Source organism: Colletotrichum higginsianum, chromosome 1, assembly GCF_001672515.1.
Source record: "Colletotrichum higginsianum IMI 349063 chromosome 1, whole genome shotgun sequence".
In the NCBI taxonomy this organism is placed as follows: domain Eukaryota; kingdom Fungi; phylum Ascomycota; class Sordariomycetes; order Glomerellales; family Glomerellaceae; genus Colletotrichum; species Colletotrichum higginsianum.
The window spans coordinates 4,696,367-4,723,013 of record NC_030954.1 but is presented as its reverse complement, the minus strand read 5'-3'; the positions used below and the strand labels follow the sequence as shown (position 1 = coordinate 4,723,013).

Genomic DNA, 26,647 nt, shown 5'->3' with positions numbered 1-26,647 from the left:
GGGGGGGAGGACGTGGAAGAAATCGGTGCCGCTGGTGGGGCTCAGGCCGCCCTGGCGAAAGATTTCCAAAAGTTCGAAGTGCGATCTTGTGTGGAAGTCGCTTGGGTCGTCAAATGGGGTTTAGCCTCGGTTCAGGATGAACATGTAGCCGCGTTTTATGCTTTGATGACTAATTCATCCCCGGACGGGAAACGCGCACGGACCGTTTGTTCAGATGATGGGAGCAGCGTCATTGACCTAGATACTTTGCAAGGGTGAGCTACTGTTGTGGGAGTGACAGTGAGTGAAGCTACAAGCTTTGAGCAACATGAAGTGAACCTGCCACTTATTCTCGATATCTTCAAAGTAACTCACTTACTGCCATTGTGGCAGGCCAACTCATTCCGTTCTCACTTTCTTCTCATACTTCCGTCATCATGCCAAGCCCCAATAAGAAGAGAAAGCTCAATGACCAGTCCTCGTCCGGAGTGCCGTCACGGGGACTGGAATACTTCTTCTCAAAGCAAAAGCAGAGTGGGACATCTTTGATCAGGGGCGCTCCAAACTCGACACCAGAGGCTACACCAAATCACTCGGGCTTGGGAGATCAGCAGCAGGATTTGACGGATGAGGAATTGGCACGGAAACTGCAAGCCGAATGGGACGCCGAGGTTCACAACGAAAGGGCAGGCTCAACGCCATGTCCAGAACCCGCAAAGGAGCCCAATCCGCAGTTGCAAACAAGCAGGGGAGTACATTCCGCAGACGAGCAGGACGTCGGCAACCCCTCGACGAGTCTTGATATCATCCCGGACGCGCCGAAGAAGAACACCTTGTCATTGTCTTCTGTGGCCAACGCCGAAGATATTGTTGCAACGGCCATTCCCCTCGACCAAAGCCCCCTAACTTTCGATCCGTCAGAGTTTGTCCCTCAGCTTAAAAAACACTGGGCTTCGGAGGGTGGCCATGCATCCTACGCCTTCCTGACCCGATGCTTCATCCTGGTGAATGCTACGCAAAGCCGCATCAAAATCGTGGACACCCTTGTCAACTGCATCCGAGTCTTGATTGAAGCCGATCCCGAGAGTCTGCTGCCAGCCGTATGGCTTGCGACGAATGCCATCTCACCCCCTTACATCTCCCTGGAGCTTGGTTTGGGGGGTTCGGCGATCTCCAAGGCTCTCAAGCAAGTGTGCGGGCTAGATAGTCGGGCTCTAAAGACAATTTATGACAAGTACGGTGATGCGGGAGACGTTGCGTTTGAGGCCAAGAAGAAGCAGAGTTTTACCCTGCGGAAGCCGAAGCCCCTGACCATTAAGGCGGTCTATCAGTCGCTGGTCAAAATCGCCAACAGCCAAGGTCAAGGGAGCGGGGAGGCCAAGCAGAAAATCGTGGATCGACTTCTCCAAGATGCTCGTGGTGGTGAAGAGAGCAGGTATATCGTACGGACTCTCTGTCAACACGTAAGTCGTACACTTCTTGGATACTCTGATTGGCTTCTTACGTGGAAACAGCTGCGTATCGGTGCTGTGAAAACCACCATGTTGATCGCTCTTTCACGTGCCTTTCTGCTATCAAGACCACCAGGAGCTGAGTTTTCCTTGCGATCCACGAAAGATCTCCAAAGGTTGAAAAAGGAAGAACTGGCTGAAGTGTGGAGTAGGCCGGAGGAAGTTGTCAAAGCCTGCTTCGCGCGACGTCCCAACTACAACGACCTTGTGCCCGTCTTGTTGGAAATCGGCATCTGCGATGAGCTTTTACTTCGTTGCGGTTTGACTTTGCACATCCCCCTACGGCCCATGCTGGGTAGCATTACCAGGGATCTCTCCGAGATGCTTACGAAACTTCAAGGCCGAGATTTCGCCTGTGAGTTCAAGTACGACGGCCAACGTGCCCAGATTCACTGCGACGAGGAAGGCAAAGTCACAATCTTCTCACGTCATCTGGAGCTAATGACTGAAAAGTATCCTGATCTGGTTGCCCTGATGCCCAAGATACGAGGCGAAGGCGTGGACAGCTTCATCATGGAGGGCGAGGTAGTGGCTGTGGACAGTGAGACAGGAGAGCTCAAAAACTTTCAAACCCTGAGCAACCGCGCGCGGAAAGACGTTGCTATCGGAAGTGTACAGGTCAACGTGTGCATGTTCGCCTTCGACCTCATGTTTCTCAATGGCCAGCCTCTGCTGGATCGTCCATTTCGAGAACGAAGAGAGCTTCTTCGTTCCATGTTCATCGAGATTCCCCACCAATTCACCTGGGTCAGGACCCTCGATGCAACTTCGCAAGACTCCGATGCCGTCCTGGAGTTTTTCAAAGCGGCCACCGACATCAAGTGTGAGGGTATCATGGTCAAGATATTGGATAATTTGACCGATGTCCCATATCAAGCCAATGAGGCTGGTGAGGCTGATGGGGATGTTACTGAGGAGCCCAGGACTCCTTCAAAGTCCAAATCAAAGGGCAAAAGTGACAAAGACGAAAATGGCGGTGTGAAGAAAAAAGGTCGACGGAAACCACTTCTTGCGACATACGAACCCGACAAGCGTTTGGATTCGTGGCTGAAGGTCAAAAAGGACTACAATGCGAGCTTCGACACCTTGGACATGATCCCCGTGGCTGCGTGGCACGGATCAGGCCGGAAGGCCAAGTGGTGGTCGCCCATCCTCATGGCCGTCAGGAACGAAGACACCGGCTCTCTCGAGGCCGTGTGTAAGTGCATGTCTGGGTTCACGGACGCGTTTTACAAAGCGAACAGGGAGTTTTACGACGATGGCGAATTGAACGGCGGCGAAAAAAAGAACACGAGGGCGCAGAAGCCGGCATTCATCGAGTACTCGGGACCGGGGCCCGATGTCTGGTTCGAGCCGCAGGAGGTGTGGGAGATGGCGTTTGCGGACATCACCTTGAGCCCGACGTACACTGCCGCCATCGGGTTGGTCAACGAGGACCGTGGGCTGAGTCTGCGTTTCCCTCGGTTCTTGAAGAAAAGGGAGGATAAGAGTTTGGACGAGGCTAGCACGAACGAGTTTCTTGCTGGGCTATGGAGGAAGCAGGAGGCGAAGGCGCCACGGCAGGGCGGACAGGGTGAAGAGAATGATTTTGATGAGTGACCGAAGATGGTTGGTTGGGTTGTCGACTCTGTCTGAGGCTGGGATATCTAGATACTAACCACGCGAGTGAGAAACCCCACAATGGATGTGCCCCTCGGAGCCAACGTCTGTTACTGGCGATGTTCGGAGATAACTCCGGTACCTTGGGTTCATCGGTGCGTCACTCTGTTGGATGCTTGGCATGCGCAAGGAAGACATAAGTCCGACGTCGGACGATTCCCCCGAGTACATTAATACATACCGGACACAGACCCGCGAGTGCCAAAGTTTTTCGTTCCGAGAAGGTTCAATAAAGTACACTTACGAGTCTGTTCTGTGGCCCAGGACATCTTTTGGTATCCCGTAAGGTTCATCCCGTGAAATCCGACCGGATGATGTCGGATAGACACCATGTACAGCCCGAGACATACCCTTTGAAGCCTACTGCACATTGTCCAAACAACGACGTTCCCGTTCTCATATGTCGAAACGTTCTAAGCTCCCTGGATGAAGACAGTGTGTCGGAAATACTCCAACGGCACGGCTGGGGAAAAAAGGTGAGATCTTTGCTTGTCCCCCTCCGAATTTGAATGGCTGGAATGCTAATGCAACGTCACATTCTATAGGGAACATGGGGGGCTATAAGCTTGAAGCATTTTCACCCCAACACTCATGAGTCCTATGGCAAGACAAGCACCCCTCGATGACACGCAGCTCGCTAACCAAACTAGCAGGGGTATTTCAAGGCAGTTCAGAGCTGGTATTTGGCGAAGGCGTCTCAGAACCAGTGGGAACTGGTGTGAGGTGCCTAGTTCGAGCCGGAGATGTAGTTTTTGTTCCCGCCGGTGTTGGACATGCGTCCGTTTCCAAGACAGAGGGAGCATGAGAGCAGCCAAGTGACGAGTCAGAATACCGGTACGTCGGCGTTTATCCTGAGGGTTCACCCGTATATAAGTACGAGATAGGAAAGAAGGCCTTAGAGGAGAACATCGGTCTTGCTGAGGAAGTGGCAGCTGTGCCTCTCCCACAAACGGATCCTATCTTTGGTCTTGATGGGCCGTTGATGCGGATATGGACAGCCTAGAGGAGCAGCCACGGGAATCAGGCCAGAAATCTTACTGTACAATTTAAATAGCTTGGTCATCAGAGAGCATTCTCGACATGTTTACACTTTAAAAAAGGCCAACCGTGTTACATGAGACTCGTCTACTTGGTGTCCTCTTCACACCTGCCTGCCCCCGTTGCGAAGCCTCTGAGCCACACATCAGCCTTTACAGAACAGACAGACCCAGGAAACTCCTTCTAGTTCGAATTATATGTTAAAACCACAATATTTTGTGTCGGTCTGCACTTTTATCGCAACATGATGATTGAGGCACACCTGCCGAGTCCTTCATGAACATCAAACAATTGAGAATTGTTACATACGACCATACCCACTGGAGAACTCGGGATCCCGTCCGCTCTCCCATAGATAAGCCAGTGAGGGCCGGATTAGTAGTTGGGTCGGTGACGACCAGCGAATACCTGGTGTTGTATGTTTTTGTCGTTTGATTCTTTTTGGCGATTGTGATAAATCATAAGGTACGTGTGGCACCTTACCTGCCAGCGCTGGATAACAGCATACAAGTGGGCACCAGAACATGTGAGTATGCTACGAACAGGATATGCAACCTATTATTGGATGATCAACCTGATAAGACCTCTGGCATACTCCTTTATGCTGGGTACGCTTACTGCTTCCCTTCAGAGGTGATCACTCAATGGCCGGTTTGTTGAGGCTTGGAAGCTAGGAGCAACGACGTGTCTAGTCCTTTCTCGGTCTTCATTAACTTATCCCGTTCTGGGTTTCTCATCCACTCTTGCGAGTGTAGAAAATAGCATCAATTGGGCATCGGACCGCCGATTTAGTCCTGATTCGGTCGTCCACAGCAATGCAGGAGAACTTGCTTCCATCCTTCCCGGTCCCCTGAAGTGAGACTACACGGCTCGGTTCTCGGACATCCAGCTTCTAGTGAGCGGGCGCTTATGAAGAGAGCGGCAGAGTGAGAAGCGTTCACAGCGACCTGTGGTATACAGGAGGCGGTGGAGTGTAGGAGGCCTATTTCTCCTGGCAGCCAGCTGGTGTCGGTTATCATTAACTGGGAACACCCCCAGTTGGCCTCCCATGGTGGAGAATATGAGTCGAGCTCACATGAATCTGAGCTGGACTTCTCGCGAGTTAGCGGCCGTGAGGTATTACTCGTAGGCTGGCGCTTCGCCGCTGGTTGCGGCGATGCCCAGCCTCTCGGTCGCTGGGTGGCAAAGATTGCGCTTGCCGAAGGCCAAAATCTCATCATTTGGCAGCGTTCATTCTCTGGGCTATCAGGCTGAAGACCGCCACAGAGCTCATGAATAGCACTGCGTTATAGAACTGTGGACCGAATCAGTCAATTCCATCGCATCACTTCTCGAGATTAACTCACTGCCTTTCTTGACACTTCCCTCTCTTCATCATCCGTTCTTGCCTCGATGAAGAGCCGGCGCAAGTTTGGCAAAGTGGCCTTAAGATGGACGGTCAACACATGCTCATCGATCTTTCCACGTCAATGCCTTACCATGATGATCCTGGTTTAGCTGTCCCTATCTTAACGCGGAAGTAAAATTGCTCTTGAGGGTGGATGTTATGTGAATTCCCAGTAATTTTGATGTGAATGTTGCAATTTTAAAGCGTGTCAGTGAGTACGAAATGCGACGATGGAGCGTGACAAGTGGAAGAGTGGTGTTGTGATTGATGTTGTTGATGTAGCTTGCGATGTACTTGGTACCACCTCTCAACCAGGTAATCCCGATAACTGTGAATATTCGTTGTATGCATGAACATGAAAGGCGAGCCTGTCAGGGGAGGGTCCATTCATTTAGCGGATAAAGTGTATCAGCGCCCAGCACTGCCAGGCTGGCCAGGCTGGGATTAAGGTTAGGGGTGCATTCCACTGACAGGTACTTCTTCGACCACCTCAACCTCTTGGCGAATACGGACGAGGTGCATCAGCTGCTTCCCCCCAGACATCCGCGACGAACAAAAGCAAGCGGACTGCTGCCGATTACACGACTTCTTGGATGAGCTTGTCCAGGTCCCGATCGGACTGGCTGTCTCCATCATCCTGCCAGATCGCTGCCCCCCATCGTTAATCTACACCCAGCAGCCAGAGGCTCTCTACCCGCAACAACACCAACCATCATGGCGGTCAATCGAATTCGCGGCGCTTTCGCCGTCCCTAGGAAGGGCGAGACGTTTGAGTTGCGTGCAGGGCTTGTCTCTCAGTATGCATACGAGCGAAAGGAGTCCATCCAGAAGACGATTATGGCGATGACGCTGGGCAAGGATGTATCGGCTTTGTTCCCCGACGTTCTCAAGAACATTGCGACGGCCGACCTGGATCAAAAGAAGCTCGTTTATCTGTACCTGATGTGAGTTTGCACTCCAGGCCAGTCTCAGGTAATCGGGATGATTCTCCGAAGCAGCTGCTGATAGCAACATAGGAACTATGCCAAGTCGCATCCAGATCTCTGCATTCTAGCCGTCAACACATTCGTCCAAGATTCCGAAGATCCTAATCCTCTCATCCGTGCGCTAGCGATCCGAACGATGGGCTGCATCAGAGTCGACAAAATGGTGGATTACATGGAAGAGCCGTTACGGAAGACACTACGGGACGAGTCACCATACGTTCGCAAGACAGCCGCCATCTGCGTCGCCAAACTCTTCGATCTCAATCCTACAATGTGTATAGAGAACGGCTTTCTGGAATCTCTGCAAGAGCTCATCGGTGATCCGAATCCTATGGTGGTCGCGAACTCAGTCCAGGCGCTGTCAGAAATCACCGAGACTGCACCAGAGACGAGAGCGCTTGTGGTAACCCCGGCGACGCTGAAGAAGCTGCTGATGGCCCTGAACGAGTGCACGGAATGGGGACGCGTTACCATCTTGACCACACTGGCCGACTACCCGGCAGCAGATGCTAAGGAAGCCGAACACATCTGCGAGAGGGTCGCGCCTCAGTTCCAGCACGTCAACCCTAGTGTGGTTTTGGCAGCTGTTAAGGTCGTCTTCATCCACATGAAGGCCGTTAGCCCGGAGTTGGTACGGTCGTACCTCAAGAAGATGGCCCCACCCCTGGTGACTCTCGTGGCTTCTGCCCCCGAGGTTCAATACGTTGCTCTCCGCAACATTGACCTACTACTCCAAGCCAAGCCCGATATTCTCAGCAAGGAGCTGCGCGTGTTCTTCTGCAAGTATAACGACCCTCCTTACGTCAAGCTCCAAAAGCTCGAGATCATGGTGCGGATAGCGAACGAGAAGAATTGTGACCAGCTTCTTGCGGAATTGAAGGAATACGCTCTTGAAGTCGATATGGACTTCGTCAAGCGCGCAGTCAAGGCGATTGGCCAGGTCGCGATCAAGATTGAAAGCGCTAGCCAGAAGTGTGTCAATGCGCTGCTGGATTTGATCGCTACCAAGGTCAACTATGTTGTTCAGGAGGTCGTCGTTGTGATCAAGGATATCCTCCGAAAGTACCCCGGCTACGAAGGTGTCATCCCGACGCTTTGCAAATACATTGATGAGCTGGACGAGCCAACCGCTAGGGGATCACTCATCTGGATCGTGGGAGAGTATGCCGAGAAGATCAACAACGCAGACGATATTTTGGCCAGTTTCGTGGAGGGCTTCATGGAAGAGTTCACACAGGTTTGTCAAACCCTCACCCCGCATGCTCAAGGATTTGGCTAACGCGAAGCAGACACAACTTCAAATTCTTACTGCAGTTGTGAAACTCTTCCTCAAGAAGCCCGGCAACACACAAAGCTTGGTCCAGAAGGTCCTCCAACAGGCCACGACAGACAACGACAATCCAGATATCAGAGACAGAGCCTACGTCTACTGGCGTCTTCTGTCCGGCGATTTGGACGTCGCTAAAAATATCGTGCTCTCGCAGAAGCCCGCCATTACCACAACCATGACCAGCCTGCCCCCGGCTCTCCTGGAGCAGCTGCTTGCCGAGCTTTCCACTCTTGCCTCGGTGTACCACAAGCCGCCAGAATCTTTCGTTGGCAAAGGCCGCTACGGCGCAGACGAGATCCAGCGTGCAGCCATTCGGGAGCAACGACAAGAAGCGGCTGAAAACCCTATCGCAGCGTCGGTGGCGGCCGCTGCCAATGGCACTACCTCATCACAAAACAACATCGAAAACCTGCTCGACATCGACTTTGATGGCGCCGCTCCTGCGTCGGCCGAGCAACAGAGCAATGTCAACACCCCGGACAGGGTGTCTAGCCCCTCGGGAGGTGCCCCTTCAAGTGCCATGGCGGATATGATGGGTCTCTTCGACGCTCCTCCCCCACAGCAACAACAGCAGCCGGCGGCGAATCCAATGAGCCCCGGCGCAGGCGGCAGCGGCATGGATGACATGATGAACGGTTTCTCTGGGCTCGACTTTGGAAACACCGGATCGGGTCAGCCCCTGCCGGCGGGCATGCAATTGCACCCAACCCAACAGACGCAGCAGCCTGGCGAAGGAAACGGGAAGAAAACAAACGAGGACTTGTTGGGGCTCTTCTAGATCTGTGACTATTGAGGAGAGGGCAGGGTCATTGGGAGTCCAGGCATGCTGTTAGGAGTAGGTTGATATATGACAAGAACGAAGCTACGAAAAGCCTGCTTCAGTTTTTTCTACTTTCCACGAAACCAAATGTATATACTCGAAAAATGGTGTCTCCTCCAAACACCTATCGCGCCGTCCTCCGACATGCCTTGTATCCTTGATTGAATCTGAATCCAATGTCCTCCTGCCTCGTGTCACATGTCCAATCATTGTCATCAAGGCACAGTCACCCTCTATCGTCTGCACGTGTAATGGATTTTCGGCAATCCCGCTGCTTTTCCTAGCTTTTTCCCGTCTACTGAGCAACGCCTTCAACTCTCCCGCCGATGGTCCCGTCCATCGGGGGCCCCTCGGTGGTGCCGCCGGCGGCAGCTCTATCGCGCTCCCACTCGGCAGGGGTCTGACACTTTGCGCTCCACGCGTGGATCTGAGCGATCTCGTCCTTGAGAGCGGCGTTGACGAGGCGGTGGCGCTTGAGGGAGGTTTGCTTCTCAAATACGGGGGAGACAATTGTGGAGGTGAAGGCCTGACCGCAGCCACCTGGAAGAATGGCAATCACGTCAGTACTATGCAAATCGTTCTATGTGGACGAGAGTATAGGACGTGGGATCTGAGGGGGGTGAAGGGGTCGTGGCTTTGTGTGCGCTGCCGGACTGCAATAGGATGGGATGCGATGACGCTGGCCCTGGACGGTTCGCATTTCTAATATGGCGGGGCATGACGTGGGGGTATGATGGCTTGGAGTGGAAGTGCGAAGAATAGAATGCAGAATGCGTACCGGACATGTCTGTGATCTCGACGTGGATCGCTTGCAGACGCTCGGTGAGGACTGTCTTCAGAGTGGCCTCTGTTATTTGGTTTGCCATGGTCTAAGGCCTCGGTTCTGGGAGTTGTTGGAGACTTGGCGAGTGTGGGTGATTGCCGACGGTCGGGTGCCGGAGGAGACGTCGAAAAACGGAGGTGCTTGGGTTCTGAGGTGGTGGTGGGTGGGCGGAATGCTGATAAGATTGATTAGATGGTGGGGGGGTTCTTTCACCTCTGTGGTGCTTGCTGGAAGGGTTCCGTTATTGGGTTTCGCTAAGTGGTTTGGTTGGTATGCTTGGCAGCTGTTTGCAAGCATCTATTCGTACCTAGGATGGAGTGCAAAGGTGCTCAACTCAAAAATACCTTGAGACTGATCCAGTGATTTCAGAACGTTAATGTTATTGTCAAAGAAGAAAGTTGTCTATTAAGAACCTGTATTTCCGCCTAGCTGGCCATTGTGATCCAATCATAGCATGGCATCTTCACTGGCTTTGGTCACCCTCTTTGTACAATGACGCGAATTTTTACCTCCTCGGCATATGTGTATGGAATAGACAAGGGTTGTTTTACCTGTTTTCTGTCTAGCACATGCACTTGAAGGAGCACCTGTGTAAAGCAGACACAAATCGGTCTGCAGGCAAACACCATCAGAAGTCTGGAATACTACATGGATTACTATCGAAGCGCATGCGGCTGATCCTGCGATTGCATCACCAGGCTTTAAAGACCTTGGCAAGTCCAAGTGCAACGGCAGCTTCATCAACATGAATTGGCAACAACTGCAGGCCACCTGACGACGTTCTGAAGATCCAGACGGAGCAAATTGATTCAACACCACAATTTCTGTTGCCAGGGTGTGCTGACAAAGCGAATTAGTGAAGAGAAGAGCGGATGACATAAGCGTACCGGAAGCCCCATCAATGAGCACTGAATACTACGAAGCCAACCTCTCGTATCAGAGATGAGTGGGCATCCATCGTTGGCCACACTCCGTTTGTTGCAGCATCCAAATCGTTACAGTCTGCGGTGTGGCAAATTGCTTATCCCGCAGCGAGAACCCAAGACTTAATGACATAAATAATACATTGCTACCTACCAAACAAAGCGGCAGAGACTCTCGCTGGACTGAGAGGGATCTGGCGAGAAACACCTTGGAAGTGGAGGTGTGGTATGTGTCATTGCGGGGCTTATGTCATGCAACACGACCAGCGAGACGAAGCTCTTCAAAGGGGGGAAATCTGAATATGCATTTACTAGATATTCCCAAGCAACCTGCTTGACTTCTAAAAACTATCCCCAAACAACCAAGCTTCCGTCCTTCCATACTAACCCTTTCGAACCAGGAAGAAGTCAATTGAAAAGAGTGCGTCTTCAGGTTCTGTGCACACCCTGCTCGAGGCGCATTGCTCACCGGCTCTAGCACTTCCATCCCTTCCATGACCACCAAGCTTGCAAGGGCACCCGCGTATATAAGTCGAACTTGCGGAGCTTTACTCACGCCTCGACTCCAATCAATTCGTTCTTCAACGAGGGCACCATTATTGCAAGCTCATTTCACGACGGCGCTTTACCTTCACCAAACCCAATACACAACCCCGAAAATGGCGGCCAGCGACAAGTACTCCCTCCCCAGCTTCACCGCACTGGTGGTGGATGCCATGCGCAAGCAGTAAGATCGCCCTCTTCACCCCGCCTCATGAGCAGGCTTATACTGAACAACCCCTTCAGCTACCCCGAGGAGCTCGCCGATAGGAGATGGGACAACGTGGGGCTTCTCCTTGGTAACATCGAGACCCCCGAGACCCGTAAGCCCAAGAACCCAGTCGTTCTCCTCACCAACGACCTCACCTACGCCGTCGCCGAGGAGGCCGTCCAGAAGAGCGCCAGCGTTATCGTGAGCTACCGTGAGTCCCCGCTCATCATAGACCTCATCATTCCCATCTAAGCCACCCTCCAGACCCTTTCATCTTCTCCGGGCTCAAGTCCATCACAACAAAGGACCCACAACAAGCGACGCTCCTTCTCCTCGCCGCTAACGGCATCGCGGTCTACTGCCCCCATACCGCCGTCGACGCCGCCCCCAACGGCCTCAACACCTGGCTCGGCGACATCGTCTCCGGCGGCCCTTCGACCTCACCCTCAACCCCGTCTCCGTCGACCCGCACCGTCATCAACCCGCTCTCCTCCGCGGCCCCCGCGGGCTTCGAGGGCTCGGGTTACGGACTCCTCTGCACCTTTCGCCAGCCGGAATCTCTCGCAGAAATCATCCGCCGCGTCGCCTCGCGCGTTGGCATGCGCCGCGTGATGGTCGCCTCCCCGGACCCGGCCCGCCTCTCGACGGCGCGCGTCGACGCCGTGGCGGTGTGTGCGGGTAGCGGGTGGGACGTCGTGAAGGGCGCTGCGGCCGACGTGATCGTGACGGGCGAGATGACGCACCACAACGCGCTCAAGGCTGTGCAGGAAGGCAAGACGGTCGTCACAGTGTTCCACAGCAACTCGGAGAGGGGCTACCTGACGGAGGTGATGAAGCCGCTGCTGGAGGGCGAGCTGAAGGGCAAGGAGGTCGACGTTCAGGTACTGGTCAGCGAGACCGATCGGGATCCGTTCGACATTGTGGATGTCTCTGAGCTGTAAGTCACCACGGCTTGTGAAATGGTTCTGAGATGCCCCTAGAAAAGGGGTGAGAGAAAAGGGCTTACACGCGGCTGAAGGCACGGTCGAGCCAGCCATCTCTAAACGAAATAGAGAAGAATCCTCGTACCGATCGGTCGAATTATCATGACCCGGCGAGTCCTTTGACGTACTTGCCGAATATCTCAGGATCATATCGCAGACATGTTTGAATCTCATTCATGGCTATAAGACGGACTCGTCCGAGAGCTGTGACATCGAATCAGACTGTCTGGTGAAGCTGCTATTATTGGACGCTTCATTGAATTGATTGTCTAGATATGCAGTTTGATTTGGTGAATCTATTCTCTGTTTCTTACTTGACCCGATTAAAGAAAAAAAGACTGGCATGCTCCCAACACCAATAACTCCATCGCTATGCCTCGACAATCCATCCGGATGATCAAAAACTCACAAGACGGGCTCTTACGAGCTGCCGCTATCTTTGGACGTCCGTACGCTGCTCTCCCCAGTCCCCCCTCCGAATACCGCGTCACCCTCCTCAAGACACTCGACTACGTCTTTCCCGCCGACACCTTTCTCCATCCAAACCTCCAGCAGCCGGCGCGGCATCTCCCACTCCTTCCTGGCCTCCTCGATCTTCCCCTCCCTGACCAGTGCCCTCAGCCTCTCCGGCGTGCCCACCACTTCCTTGGCGAGCTGCCTCGTCCTCCGCCGCCGTACCTCCGCCGCTTCGTCCTCCCGCTCCATGGAGTCGGGCGGCGCGACGGTCTTGCGCAGCGAGTCGCGGATCGAGCTCGCCTGGGCGTAGATGCCGGCGATCGCCGGGTCGAGCGTTGAGGCCATCGGGTTCAGGGGGTCCATGTTGGCGCGCATCTGCCGGTCTCGGTCTCAGCAACTTCGTCCTTGTTCCTTTTCTTCTATTTCGTGTTCTGTCCCTTCTCTATAAGGCCCGCGTGCAAAGGTCAGGTACTTACCTTCCGGATCGTCTCCGTCGCGGAGATGAGCTTTGAGTAGTTGTCATACACTAGCGCCTTCTTCTCAGCGTCCAGCGCCCGTATCTCCCCGAGCACGCGCGTGTACACCCGCAATAAGTCGTCGAGTGTGTTCTCCGCCAGGGCCTTCCGCACGTACGCATCGGCGTCGAAGGACGGGCTATCCAGCTCGCTGGGCGGGACCTCAGAGTGCTCCGCGAAGCCGCCGCGGTCTGCCGAGTCCTCGGTCACCTCGAGGGAGGGCGCGCCGCCCGCAGCCTTCTTGAGGTTGTAGTACTCGCGGAGGGCGGCCCGGTTTGCACGCTTCGAGGGCCCCACAGCCGGCGGTCCCCCGGTACCGTTTCCAAACGCCGCGACAGAGCCCGGGTTTGGGGAGCTCGTCAGGGATCGTGGGGCATCGAGGGAGGGTCTGGTCGAAGACGTCGGGGTGTGTGGTTGTGCCGAGATGCGACGGGTGAGGGCGGGCGGTTCGCGTGGGGACGCGATAGTGGACATTGCGACGGGAGGAAGTAGATATCTTTTCCTTCTTTCTCGACGCAATCCCTCGATTTTCAGTTTCAATGCGTAATCCGAGGGGTAATTGGGGGTTATGTTGGAAAGGATTCGTGAAGCTCGTGATAGTGACAGATCAGAGGAAGCGAGGCTGGAGTTGCATGGATGACGGTGATGCATGCGGTAGGCCGGCGGGAAAAGCTCCTGTGGGGGAAACTACCCCCTGAACTGCAGGTGCATAGCGAGGCTGCGCTAATTCCACATGCTAAACGTGGGGATCTATAGTGGGGTCGGTTCTCCCAGGATTCTAAGGATTTGGAGTACCCTTCGGTGCCCCACTGAAGCCATACCCGCCTTCAGCAATCGCATCTTCTCGACCTTCTGCAACTCATGAACTACACGCACCCTCACGATGTGAAACTAAACTCATGGAACCTCACAAGATGGATCTTACAACTCAAATCCGCTCCGCTTTGAATTCTCAATCCTTCCCGACCCCCTCCATCCCCTGGACGACGACCCTGGCCTCGCGCGTACCGACCCCTCCACTCCCCTCCCTCATCGCCACCGCAAAGGCGCGCCTTCTCGCCTCGGACCTCACGACGGCAGACCTCCTTGACCTCTCCTCTACCGCCGTGCTCCCGCAGATCAACCCCGAGACGCCCGAGGCGGTCCTGCCGAAAGACGTCCCGTGCCAGGTCCTCGACATTGAGAATCTGAGTCTCTCGCGTTGGGAGCAGGTCGAGGAGCTCGAGGCCGTGGCGAGGGGCGAGCAGACGTCGGGCCGGAGGGTTGTAAGGCTGGCCGCTGCTGATGATCCCGAGTACGATAATCTCGACGACGGTCCCGGTCCCGGTCCCGCCGGTGTTGGTGCGGGTCGGCAGCAACAGCAGTCACAGCAACGACGAAACGCGACGCATAGGCTCGTGTTGCAGGACTGCAAGGGACAGAAGGTTTATGCGATGGAGCTCCGACGCATGGAAAGGATCGGCATTGGGAGCACGAACATCGGCGAAAAGATCATGCTCAAGAAGGGGACGGTCATCGCCAGGGGTACGGTGCTGCTTGAGTCGAACAATTGTGTTCTGCTAGGCGGGAAGATCGATGCCTGGCAGAAGGCCTGGGTCGAGGGGAGAATGGCGAGGTTAAAGGAGGCTGTCGAGTCCGGACGGGGATAGCTTCGAACGGTTGGAGGAGAGACATATGACATGGCATCACTCGGAGTTTGGCATTGATACCCCTGACCTATTTACCATAGAGCAGTACGTGCTCCTTTGCAAGGTTATTTTTCTTCTGCTTCTGTAATTGAGGATTTCTAAACAATCACAAGTGGCTCTCATAATGCAAGATTGCCGAGCTTTGGTCTGATATCGCCAAAATACTCGATCCCACGTGTTTCCGTACATTTACTCAACAAGGGCAGGGTTCAGTTGCCGTAGACGGCATCCCGCAATGAGTTCCATCCATCAGTCTTCCAAGGCGACAAGAAAATGGCCGTCTGCGCGTCTGCAGCGACCCCGGTACCCGCGTATGCCTTGGCTAGATCCTCGGCCTCGAGCGTTCCTCTGGGCGGCGCTCCCTTCTTCGCCACTGTCAACGCCATCTCGGCAGCATATTGCTCTCCACCAAACTCCGCCAGGTTCGACCAGCCGTGCGGCAAGTGGGGATACAGCATGATGTCTGTCTGGATTTGGGTCATGACATCCTCATCTGTGCTCGTCTCCCCGAGTTTCGTGATGGCCCCGAGTACCTCGCCGATGTGAGACTGTTCATTATCTCCAACCTTGTGGCTGGTCCGGAGGCCTTGAAGCTCGGACACAACCGCCTCGACAGATTCCTCGTCGTTGTCGAGGACGGCTATGACGCCCAGCAGGAGGACGGACTGGACGTGGTCGGGCTGGTCCTCAATCACCTCGAAGAGAGCACCGCGAGCCTTCTCGCGAGACTCCTCTGCGCCCGTCGCCCACAGAACCTGTGCAAGGAGGCACACTGCGTCAGGGTTGTTGTCGGATTCCTCGAGCGCTGACTCGAAGCACAGAAGCGCCTCGTTGACATCCTTGCTGTAGTATTGCGCCAATCCCACCGTCAGGTGGGCGGAAAGACGGGCCTTCTTGCGCTCTTCCTTGGTCAGCTCGTTGTCCGATTCATCGTCGCTCAGCTGGATTGCCATCTCGCCGCACTCAATAGCCTGCTCGTAAGCACCAGAGGCAAGGTACGATCTTGCCAGATCTGTCTTAGCCAGCGCGAATTGGGCCAGAGCTTTTGGAGATTCTGTCACTTCGTAATCGGCTTCCAAGATGCCGCAAATCTTTTCAAGTATTTGAACCGCCTTGACAGTATCTTGAGTTCGCTCGAGGAATTGTGTCGCCAGATGTCCGTATGCCAAATCTTGTGGCTTCAAGTTATTAAGCTGGCCAAGAGCGAAGATTGGTTGGATCAAGGACGCCACGTTGGTGGACCTTGTAGTCAGGATATGGTCGAACACGGCCAACGGGTACTGGCGTCTGGTGATGATAGAAGAAGCCTCAGCGATCTCCATGGCATGGGTGAACAGGCCTCTTGCTTCCTTCGTCTTTCCGTAGAGGAGAGCCACGAAACCCTGACCGAGCCACGCATGAGCGTAGTCGGGATCCGTTGACTGCGCTCGGTTGAAGGCCTCGTTGGCCAGCTGCATGTCGTTCTGCAGAAGCGCCAAAGTTCCAAGGTTGGTCCATGTTGCTGGGCTCCTCTCGTTCAGGTGGAGGCTTCGGACGAACGAGTGTTGCGACACAGCAGGACTGATCTCGCTTGTCACGACACCCAGCGAGTTCCAAAAGTCCGAATTTCCGGCCTCAAGCTCGATGGCCCGTTTGAAACACTTCATGGCAGTCTTCAGGTACACGCTCGACTTCTTCCTAATACTTGAAGGCAGGCATATGTGGGCCCGGTGTTCGGCCCAGCCGAGGTTGTAGTAGGCAACAGCCTGAGCATGGAGGTCGTGGGCTGAGACATGGATGGCACGCTTGTGGCACAAGATTGTCGCATGGATGCATCTTGTCAAGTCGACACCAAGCCTCTCATCATCGGAGAACAACCCCTTTGCAGAAATGACTCCAGTACCGACTTTGTCGACATCGGCGAAGATGGTGTAGGCTTCCTTGTCGCCGCCGTCAATGAGGGCCATGATGGACTCTGCTGGGAAGTCAACAGCTCGATTTTGGACTGCAGAGAAGACGGAGCAAGCGTCGGCGAGCGACTTCCAGAAGTTGAAGGTCCCGACGACACTGGCGGCTGCCTTTGAGGCAAAGCTGATAGTATCGATGGCAAGGTGTATCGCCTTACCAAAAAGGCCCTTCTCGACAGAATCCAATGCATTGTCAACCATGGTCTGGATTAAAGCAATTGCAACTCCATCCTCGTGGGGTCGACTATCAATAACGTCTTGATAGAGACCGATAGCTTCGTCGAATTCAGCCAGCTCACGCTTGACATTAGCAAGCATGTATTTGGTAAACCATGTGTCGCCGAGTACCTCGGAGGGGATGGTTTCCTCCAACCTTTGCGCGTTGAGAATGGCTTTTGTTGCTGCAACGTATCGTCCTGAAGAGTAGTAGCTCTCGCCCAAGCCGACCCAGGAGTGGTAGTCATCTGGATGAATTCTCAAGGCTGACTGGAATGAGACAATGGATTTGTGGAATTCTTGCTTGTTCAACTCGGCGACACCAAGCGCGGCAAAAGGCCAACTAATGCCTTTCCTTTTGGAGCCTGGAGGTGGCCTAACTTTGCCTGAGTCAACCACACGTTGGGCCACAAGTTCGACTCTGTCCCAATCGCCTTCGTCCGCGAAAGATTGCGCGAGACGCTTGGCGGCTTCGACCTCGGAGGAAGAAAGCTCAACAGCCTTCTGAAAGCATCGTCGTGCTCTCTTCTTATCGTTGGCATAGTCGGCATAGTAGACGCCGAGGCTGGTGTAGGCCGGCGCGAAGTTAAGGTTATTCCTCAAGGCATCCAGGAAGTACACGTAAGCACCCGTGCGGCTCTTTCGGGCTGCTTTCGACGTGTCGATGTTCCAGACGCAGGAACCCAGGCGGTACTGTGTTTGCGCAAGAAGTTCCTTGGCTGGCGGCGACACCTTTTCGATGAGAGGAAGTGAGGCCTCCAACTGTGACTTGGCCGTCTCGTAATCCCCCTTCAGAGCCTGGACCCAAGCAGCTTCAGTCTTGACCCGGAGGTTAGAGGGGTCTCTCTTGAGGGCACGCTCGAAGAATTCGATGGCGTCGTCGTAATCTTCTTCCTCTTCATAAATGAGTCCAACTCCGATCAGAGCTGCAGTGGAAGATGGGTCGTGACCGAGGACTCCCTCGAAGAGCGCCTTCGCCTCGGTGTGGTGTCGAGGAGACTGGTAGAAGACCAGCGCCGTAGCCAGATACAAGGAGTAGGCGTCTTGGGTATTCTGGAACGTCATGCCAGTCTTGATTCTTTCCGTCTTGAGATATTCCATCGACTTGCGCATCAACTCCATGTTGATCTCGTATTCCTCCAGATGCTGATAGTAGTCTCCTACCAAGCGGTGAGCGAATAGCGAGTTGGATGTGGTGATACCCTCCGTCATCATCAGGATTCTATCCTGCTCCGTCAGAGGCACCATCGACACGCCACCTCCCTCGTCGTCCTCGCTCTCCTCTTCGGTTTCTTCCGCCTCGAGTGCCGCTGGCGATGCCTTTGGAAAGGGTGAGATGCTGCTCGTCAAGAAGCCGGTGATGACTTTGTAAAGATCGGTCTCGGGGAAGAATGAGCAGTAGTCTCTCAACATGTTGACATCCCAGTCCTTGATTTCTTTTGCGTCCTTCCAGTCGATGGCAATCTCCCAGGCCAGTCGGAAGGGGTGCTTGATGATGACCATGTCGAGGGCCAATTTGAGGACGGCTTGAAGGGCTGCCCCCTTCTCCGGGCCGGCAGGTGCTACCAGCAGACGATCATAACAGTATTGCAGAAGCTTCTCCTCATACTTTCGCCGTAGTTCGTCATCGTTTGTCCAGTTGATCAGCTGCTGATAGACAAATTCGAGCTTGCTCTGGGCCATGACTTCACGCTTGACCTCAAGAGTCACCTCATTCAGGCGTGCGCCAATTCTTGTCCGGCGCTCGCCGATCAGGGTGTTGATGCGCTTCTTTTCGTCGGCCTCGATGATTTGTGCCATTGTCTCGTAGGTCTTGGCTGGGTGTGGTACCCGTCCCTCAAGAGCGGGATAGATGGGGCTACCGGGAAGGATGACGCTGAGAGCCTCGATGTATTGCGAAGTGTCTCCCTGGGATCTCGCAAAGTCGATGAATTTATCGATAACATCCTGGCACTTGTACATATCGTCGGAGTCCCGGTAGAGCTCGGCCAAGCTGATGGCAGCTTGCTGGTATGCGCCTAGGCGTTTGCGGTCCTGCTTCTCGTAGAGCTTGATCAGACCTTGCCATGCCTGGCTGTCTTTAGGCCGCAGCAACGAAGCAGACTTGTAAGCCCTCTCGGAGTCATCGACGCGGTTCTTCTTGTCAAGCGCAAAGGCGAGGAAGATGGTTCTGTGAGAAGTGTCAGCAGCGTCGTTGATGGCACAGCTTAAAAAAAATTGGCGTTTCCGTACGCCTGATAGTTCTTCGGCTCTCGCTCGAGGAATTCAGTTGCCTTTTGAATGGCATCGTCCCATTTCTGTTGTTTCACAGAGTCGCCAATGGCCTTGAGGGCAGCCTTGGCACCTGACATTTTGTCGAGTGACCAAGATCGTGAATCATGAAAGTAAAATCTTCTTCTAATGGCGGGGCATTACCGCCGTACGGAAGATGAAAGAAAAGCTGAGTGAAGCGGCCAGAGAGAAGGAGTCTGAGCCGAGATCAAGCAATAGATTGAATATCCCAAAAGAGTACTCAGGTGTTTGGGATTGGATTCGGACAGTGTGAGATTCTGGTCGGCACCTTCTCTGTGCGGTAGCCGGTCGACGGTGAGGTGGTGAGAAGGAGCTAGGTCAGTGAGGCGCGAGCTGGCTGTCTGTGGTGAGCGCTGCAGAGGGAAATGCCCCACCATAACCTCCCTTATTACATCATGCCCCGCTTCGAGCATTGCAGCTAACCCGGCTTCGCGATAAGATAAGGATATCTGAAGGTGAGCTCCCTTTTCACAACCAACATCAGGCAACTAACTACCTTACTATATCAACTTAGTACTGACCCTTCAACGTTGATCGGCCCCATGAGACGTTGATTTATTTGTGCATCTTTTCTTTCAAATATTCGGCATTGCACAAGTCCACATCTCGTATATTGCCATATGGGAATTCAAACATAGACCAGCTGATCGACGCAGCGCCACCACTTTACTCATTTACTCCCTCCTCTGCAGCGGACTCGATCCCCGAATGGGACGACTCCGACTTACTCCAAAATCTCATGAGATTACTCCGCCGGCCCGATGGATGCGGGCCATTGTCACTTGAAGTTGAGGATCTGGTAAAAATGGTTGTCGACGAAGACGCATCACTAGACAGTGGAGGAAATGCCGACCCATGCTCCTGCAGGAGCCGCTTGATCTCGGATCCAGCCAACCCAGCGTTGTTGGCTGCTTGAATAGCGTTTGTGCCATTGGCATCAGTGAGGCGAGGGTCCGCTCTGTGGGATAGCAGGTCCTTGATCATCCCAATCTTGCGCGAGCTTCTCGCGACAACCTGGATCGCGGCGAGCAACGGGGTACACACGTTGGTGTAACTTGCGTAGGGAGACAACATCGGCCCTCGCCTTGTCTGATGGCAGATGTTGGTGTCGGCTCCCTCTTCTAAAAGAAAACGAACCATCTTCTCGTTCCCCATCTCGCAAGCCATGAATAGAGCCGTCTTGCCCGAGTTGTCGATGCCGTCCAGCAAAATAGGAGTATTGTTGAGTAGGAGCTTAGCCACGTTGACACCCCCCGAATTGCTTTGGCACCGATGTAGTGGACTCATCCCGGTGCTGTCACGGACGTCGGCTCGAGCACCGTTTCGCAACAGCAGGCCAACACTATCGCGGTTTTTCGTTGACGCCGCAAATAGCAGCGGCGTCGGGATACCAAGGTTGCCGCCAGTTTCGAGACTGGCAACATGCCCTACCATCTGCCTCAGAACATCGACATTCTCATCTTGAATGGCTTTGTGGAGCGGCGATGTACGACTTATGAAATCGCAAGTTTCAAACCGAAAACCGCTCGACGTGTCGATGTCGAAGCCGTTTTTTCGACACCAGGCCAAGGCCTGAGACAGTTCTCCTATTGACGACGGTCTTCTGGGGCCCGGAATGTCTTCTGACTCTGGAGGTGATGCTGGGCGACTCGTCAAGGGTATGACGGTGGTGTTTACCCAGACTTCCACCCCTCGTGCTTCATCGAGAGCTCCGTCAAGTTGCAAGGCTTTGATGTACAAGTCAGCCGTTTCTTGTACCAAGTTGACTGGCATAGGATCCTGGGTCTTTCGACCCTCAAGAGCCCGACTGAGAAATGTCTTGGCCTGCTTGAGGTTTCCAAGTTTGATGTAGAGGCATCCAAGATCGTGATACAGGCGGCTACGCCTCTCTACATCTCTGAACTCCTCAGGCTGCTTGACCTCTTCTTGTAAGAGCTTCTGAAGTATGGTTTTCGCCTCTAGGGTCCCCTCTTCTGTCTCACTTCTCAAAATGATATCGGCCAGTTTCTCTTTCATAGCAGCTTGCTCTGCGAAGCTGAACTCGAGGTCGTAGCCAGGGCGGCTCAGCTGTTCACGGATCTCTATGCCCCTCTTCTGGTACAGCGACGCCCGTAGGAAGATGCCGCAGTTCACCAGGCGATTGACGATTTCCTGGTTCGCGTCGTACTGATGGCTCAAGATGTCTTTACTTGGACCATCGGGATGATCGGGCTCGGGATCCCAGTCATCTGATTCGACGTCCCCGAGTGTCGCTGGTGATGGTCCGATGTCGTTATCTAGGGACAATTTGGAAAACGAAGGGCCAAAGGACAGAAAAGACTTGCGTCGGTCCGCGTCTTGGAGTGTGACCGCAGCTGCGACCTCGTCGGCCGACATCCGCCAAGCCTGAATCTCCTTGGTCACTGACACAGAGTCTTCGACTCTAGTTTCGATATCATCGTCCCACTCAGTCAAAAGACGTCTGTGGCCTATACTAGCCCGCGATAGAAGATTTGCAGACCGGATAGCGTTGGTCAGCTCTCTAATTTCTTTGTGAATCTGTTCCTGGGATTTTTGTTGGGACCATGATGAGCCCCTACTTGATGTCAGTGTGCGGTCTTTTACCATGTCGTCAAAGTCGTGAGGCGAATCACTCACAGTGTTAGAGTCGTTAGACTGAGTTGAAGGACTTGAGTGTACGAGCTTATGTGTGAAACTGAATCTCGAATGACATTCGACCTCAAAGTCATGACAAAGCTTGCTGTAGCTTTGTCAAGCGGCCCCGGGTCTTTTGCCAGCTCTGGCAGCTCCGCATACAACCTGTCGAGCGAACTTTTGCATGATTTCAGGATGCGGTAAATGTCTTGATGGTGCTCTCTCTCGAAGGGAAGCTGGTGTGGGTGCTGTTTGAAAGTTCGGGCTACGTTATGTAGAGCAGCGTGTAGGTTACTGATGGTGTCTTTGAACTCGTCGATGTTCGAACGGACCGCTCTGGCTTCTGCAACGAACTTGCCGGTGCCCTCGATGATCTTGCCGGCTATGCTGGCCATCTGAAGCGTAAACGCGGCAATCGAAAGAGGGTCCATTTTGTCGGTGACGGTGTGTCCTCAAGGTTCAGTTTCCGTTTTCTCAGTCGCCCAAACAGCAGCCATGCCTCTGGGTTTCAATATAGTTGAAGCCAAAGGTCTCGAACGTCGTTTGAGGCACATTTTATGGGTGCGAAAGGACAGACTCACAACGCAAAGAAACCTTCAAACTTTACAAGCAAGCTAGCGGCAGCCAACAGCAGCGGTGAAAGACATTTATTACACACAGGCTCTCTCTCTCTCTCTCTCGCGCGCGCGCGCGCACGAGCGCCTCTTCCAGCGATGAGGTAAACCTCCTGCAACCCCGCGATCGACAGATGTGACCCATGTTAGGCTCACTCGCCGAAACAGGTCTCTGCTCTGCAATCCGGGGAGGGGGGGCATGGCCACAGAGACTGCTCTCATGGGCACAAAAGATGCAACCACTGCGCCATGTGTGACCCTCCCGCTCAGCCGATGTTGGGCTGCCTTCCTCAGAGTAGAACCACCCGTTCCCCGATACCCTGTTAGCCTACGGATCGTTTCCAATAATCAAGCATTGCCCGCCGATCCCATACCCACTGCACCCCGCGGGGTATGAACCTACCTCGACCGGGGTTTGCCGTGGATTTGCGGTAAGAGGCTAGGCTGGCGACGAATAGAAAAATGGCATTGAACAACTCCAGATCAAAACCAACAAGCCCTCGGTGTCCAGTGTTACTCTCACCGAAAAAGACATTTCGACATGACAAGAGAAGGGGAAACAAGGAAGACAGGGTTCACTTGGAATATGACAAGGCGAAGAAGGGGCTCGCTAGCAGCTCAGATGGTGTGCTTGCTGCTTGTCTTGTCGCCAGCTGGATGAAGAGGGCTTCCTCTATTACATCCCGATCGCCAAGGGCACACTTGTGGTTAGGGCCGCATCCATGGTGCAGCGAGACCCCGAGTACTGTAATCCAGTCGCCCCGCTTGGTCGAAATGTTTGTTCCCTCCACGACGAATAACTATGGTTGGGATCTGCAAGCGCAGCCCTGAAACCCTGCAAAATACACTCGGTGAGGACGATCATTGGCTTGATAAAAGCCCTTCTATTTCTGCTGCCTGGCGTAGTGCATCTGCAGCCTGATCTCGCGCGCCGGGACTGGTGTTGCAAGGAATTGAGATTCCAGGATGTTTCGTCCTGTTTGTGCCCGAGACGAGGCTTTCGGGGGGGGGGGGGGGGGTGTGACGAGGCGTTTCCCTCACCGGTTTTCTTAACCAGAGTCATTTTTCGAGAGCCGAGTTGCCCAAGGCGTTCTCCTGATGAAAGAGTGGCGCCGCTGCCGCGTGGCTTATAGTCATGGACACGAAACTCATGATGGTCAGTTGGTCTGTCCGAAAGTATGAGAGGGAGGTCCAAGTTCAGGTTCGCCACCACAGCCCTAATGAGAACGTAGGACTTCACGCCAGTCCGCGTGGGGCATTTACGAGTCAACTTGTAGTCTAACGTCGATCATTCACCGAAAGGACCTGGATGACGGCCTCGTGCATGGCTTGCCATCTGATAGTGCTCTGCCAGCTGAGGGAAGCTAAGGCGACATGTAAGACACGCTCTAGTGAGACGAGGGGCAGGATACAGTGATACTTGATCATGGCGGACCCAAGAGTCTTGGTTCCTGACCGATGGTTCGCGTCGTCCCGCATTCGTTGCCAAATGGCGAGTCTTAAATGAACGAAACCACCCGGCAATCGTTGGACTGATCTCCGGGATGGACGGGCCTGGCTCGTGACCGATCTCAGCCTTGTGTTAATTTCCTCTGATATCACTTCATCACCGAAACGAGTTCCTCGGTCTTCACTTCACCACCTGGTTCGTCCATCGAAGCTACGTCGTGTATGAAATGGACACCGTTGGAAAGGTCGAATCCCACTCTGGCCAAGAGCGGCTGGCCGAGCAGGCTCATCGTCGCCGGATAAATGACCGAGCAGTCATCGATAACCCTCTCGGTACGTTTACGCCGCTTACACACTCGGATTGAATGGCATTGTTTCGACGGGACCTGATGTGAATTCAACCCTTTTTGCTAAATCCGCGACCTAGCTGACTACACGGATGACCAACTGGAAGCGGATGTCAGGTCGTTCGCCCAAACAACCTTGCACGTTGATACGGCGGCCCTTCTCCGAGCCGCACGCGTGGGTAAGGACATCAGACTGTACGACGAAGTGGCCAGAAACCCCAGCGAGAGTGCCGGCAGAGAGCTCCCAGTCCAATTGACGGCGGAGGAGAAACGGGCGCTTGTACGTGAACGTGATGTTCCGTTCAGTGAGAAGGGGATGTGGACCATTATCATTACAGTATCCCTCGCGGCATTTTTGCAAGGTGGCCCTCCCATATCGCGATTCCCTTCTTGGAGACGGGGGGTGCTGACGAAAATCCAGGTCATGTCCAGGCCTCCTTTAATGGCTCGTCGTTATATGATACAGAGTTCGGTCTCGACACGCTGGTTGTCGACGGAAGAAACAAGAACTCCAAGCCAGGAGTCGATGACTGGAAACTCGGGGCTGCGAACGCGTCGCCTTTTTTCTTCGCCGCGATCTTGGGCTGTCCCTTGGCACTTCCTGTGAACCACTACTTGGGCCGCAAAGGAGGCATGGTTGTAGCGGCTTTCTTGATCCTTGTCAGCTCGCTCGCCTCGGCCTTTGCCACAAATTGGCAACAGCTCTTCGGCATCCGTCTGGTCAATGGAATCGGTGAGCACAATGATGATTCCCTCGAGAACAAGCACCACTGACGGACGGCAAAAAAGGAATGGGTCTGAAGGCCGTCAGCACCCCTATTCTGGCCAGTGAGACTGCAGTCGGCTTCTGGCGCGGCACATCCATCCTCGCGTGGCAACTATGGGTGGCCGCGGGGATGATGATTGGATTCGCCTTCAACCTGATGTTCGACACAACGCCTGACTCGAACAAGAGACTGACCTTCCAACTAATGGTGGCAGCCCCCATGGTACCTGCGCTGGCGCTGCTGGCGTTTGTTATCTGGTTTTGCGACGAAAGCCCGCGTTACCTGATGCGCGTGTCGAGCCCGAGCTACAGCCCACAGCGAGCTTATCAGATCCTCAGGAGGCTGAGGAACACGGAGCTGCAGGCGCTGCGGGACATTTACCTGGTCCACAAGTCGCTCGAGCAGGAGGAGCCAGCCAGCGGCGACTTCGCCGACTCCCAGCCGGTGCAAGGCTTCATGGCGACCGTCGCAGGGTTCTTCCGCCAATGGAAGCAGCTCTTCCTCTGGCGGCGGCTCCGTAACGCGCTCATCAGCAGCTCGACGGTGGCTCTCGCGCAGCAACTATGCGGCATCAACGTGCTGGCATTCTACTCGGGCATGCTCTTCAACCGCGTCGGCGTGGATAAGAGGGTGTCAATGATCTTCAGCCTCGGCTACGGCGCCGTCAACTTCGTCTTCGGCCTCCCCGCCATCAGGACTATTGACACGCTGGGGCGGCGCAAGTGGCTTATGCTGACACTGCCAGCAATGGCGCTTTTCATGCTGCTCGCAGGGGTGTCATTCAATATCCCCGACGGTGACCCCCAGGTCGCGGTGGTGACGCTGTTCATCATGTTGTTTGCGGCGGCATACTCGCCCGGCCTGGGCCCAATCCCGTTCACTTACGCGTCCGAGTGTTTCCCGTTATCCCATCGCGAGGCCGGCGCGGCGGTCGCCATCGCCGTCAACCTGGGCTTCGCTGGTCTGGTCTCCATGTTCTTCCCAAGCATTTACTCGGGTCTAGGGCGGAGCGGGTCGCTGTACCTATTTGCGGGCCTCAACGTCGTCGCGTTGGTACTCGTGTTTCTGTTGCTGGAAGAGACGAAGAGGCGGAGTCTCGAGGATCTTGATCTCGTGTTTGCCGTTTCGAAGCGTACCTTTGTACGACATCAGGTGTTTCAGTACCTACCGTGGTTCTTCAAGCGGTACTTCCTGGGCAAGAGGCAGGCTAAGCCAAGTTTGTACATCGACCTGATCTGGGGGCCTAGAGGAGAAAGGTCCCGTGTGGAAGATGCGGAGGGGACGGGACGGAGGGACAGCTCGGAGTCGGACAGAGACAGCACACATGCTTGAGAGGATGCTGTAAATTAGGTGGATGGAGTTGTGGGAACACGTTGTGGCTACTATAGCAAGTTGCGGTGTTGTCGTTCAAGCGTCTACGGTCGAATCTCTGGCGTGAAATTAACCCGTCTCTTCATCGCCTTTACGGATACGCGTATACGAGTCAACCGTGCTGCGGTGATGTCCAGTCTCATATGTTGTGATTGTTTAGAC

General features: G+C 54.2%; 9 protein-coding genes across 9 annotated transcripts; 5 read left to right on the top strand and 4 right to left on the bottom strand.

Moving 5' to 3' along the window:
* Positions 1 to 416: 416 nt before the first annotated feature.
* Positions 417 to 3,089, top strand: CH63R_01389 (DNA ligase; the record flags this gene model as incomplete). Its single annotated transcript, XM_018296364.1, has 2 exons — positions 417 to 1,442; positions 1,494 to 3,089. The coding sequence occupies 2 exons, from the start codon at positions 417 to 419 to the stop codon at positions 3,087 to 3,089; spliced, it is 2,622 nt and encodes an 873-aa protein (XP_018164726.1).
* Positions 3,090 to 6,288: 3,199 nt separating this feature from the next.
* On the top strand, positions 6,289 to 8,668 carry CH63R_01388 (AP complex subunit beta; the record flags this gene model as incomplete). Its single annotated transcript, XM_018296363.1, has 3 exons — positions 6,289 to 6,518; positions 6,591 to 7,797; positions 7,850 to 8,668. 3 exons carry the CDS (start codon positions 6,289 to 6,291, stop codon positions 8,666 to 8,668), a joined length of 2,256 nt encoding a protein of 751 aa, XP_018164725.1.
* A 337-nt stretch (positions 8,669 to 9,005) lies between these two features.
* CH63R_01387 (BolA-like protein) lies at positions 9,006 to 9,576 on the bottom strand (the record flags this gene model as incomplete). The annotated part of the gene is made up of 2 exons (XM_018296362.1): positions 9,006 to 9,250; positions 9,489 to 9,576. 2 exons carry the CDS (start codon positions 9,574 to 9,576, stop codon positions 9,006 to 9,008), a joined length of 333 nt encoding a protein of 110 aa, XP_018164724.1.
* Positions 9,577 to 10,950: 1,374 nt separating this feature from the next.
* CH63R_01386 (Ngg1 interacting factor) lies at positions 10,951 to 12,148 on the top strand (the record flags this gene model as incomplete). The annotated part of the gene is made up of 3 exons (XM_018296361.1): positions 10,951 to 11,183; positions 11,243 to 11,418; positions 11,472 to 12,148. 3 exons carry the CDS (start codon positions 10,951 to 10,953, stop codon positions 12,146 to 12,148), a joined length of 1,086 nt encoding a protein of 361 aa, XP_018164723.1.
* Positions 12,149 to 12,610: 462 nt separating this feature from the next.
* On the bottom strand, positions 12,611 to 13,812 carry CH63R_01385 (uncharacterized protein; the record flags this gene model as incomplete). The annotated part of the gene is made up of 2 exons (XM_018296360.1): positions 12,611 to 13,021; positions 13,123 to 13,812. The coding sequence occupies 2 exons, from the start codon at positions 13,810 to 13,812 to the stop codon at positions 12,611 to 12,613; spliced, it is 1,101 nt and encodes a 366-aa protein (XP_018164722.1).
* A 263-nt stretch (positions 13,813 to 14,075) lies between these two features.
* Positions 14,076 to 14,810, top strand: CH63R_01384 (RecQ mediated genome instability protein Rmi1; the record flags this gene model as incomplete). The annotated part of the gene is made up of 1 exon (XM_018296359.1): positions 14,076 to 14,810. The coding sequence occupies one exon, from the start codon at positions 14,076 to 14,078 to the stop codon at positions 14,808 to 14,810; it is 735 nt and encodes a 244-aa protein (XP_018164721.1).
* Positions 14,811 to 15,058: 248 nt separating this feature from the next.
* Positions 15,059 to 19,362, bottom strand: CH63R_01383 (Tetratricopeptide; the record flags this gene model as incomplete). The annotated part of the gene is made up of 2 exons (XM_018296358.1): positions 15,059 to 19,181; positions 19,244 to 19,362. 2 exons carry the CDS (start codon positions 19,360 to 19,362, stop codon positions 15,059 to 15,061), a joined length of 4,242 nt encoding a protein of 1,413 aa, XP_018164720.1.
* A 607-nt stretch (positions 19,363 to 19,969) lies between these two features.
* CH63R_01382 (Ankyrin repeat protein) lies at positions 19,970 to 22,368 on the bottom strand (the record flags this gene model as incomplete). Its single annotated transcript, XM_018296357.1, has 2 exons — positions 19,970 to 21,878; positions 21,941 to 22,368. The coding sequence occupies 2 exons, from the start codon at positions 22,366 to 22,368 to the stop codon at positions 19,970 to 19,972; spliced, it is 2,337 nt and encodes a 778-aa protein (XP_018164719.1).
* A 1,859-nt stretch (positions 22,369 to 24,227) lies between these two features.
* On the top strand, positions 24,228 to 26,446 carry CH63R_01381 (Hexose transporter; the record flags this gene model as incomplete). The annotated part of the gene is made up of 4 exons (XM_018296356.1): positions 24,228 to 24,333; positions 24,428 to 24,709; positions 24,769 to 25,080; positions 25,137 to 26,446. The coding sequence occupies 4 exons, from the start codon at positions 24,228 to 24,230 to the stop codon at positions 26,444 to 26,446; spliced, it is 2,010 nt and encodes a 669-aa protein (XP_018164718.1).
* Between the last annotated feature and the right edge of the window lie 201 nt (positions 26,447 to 26,647).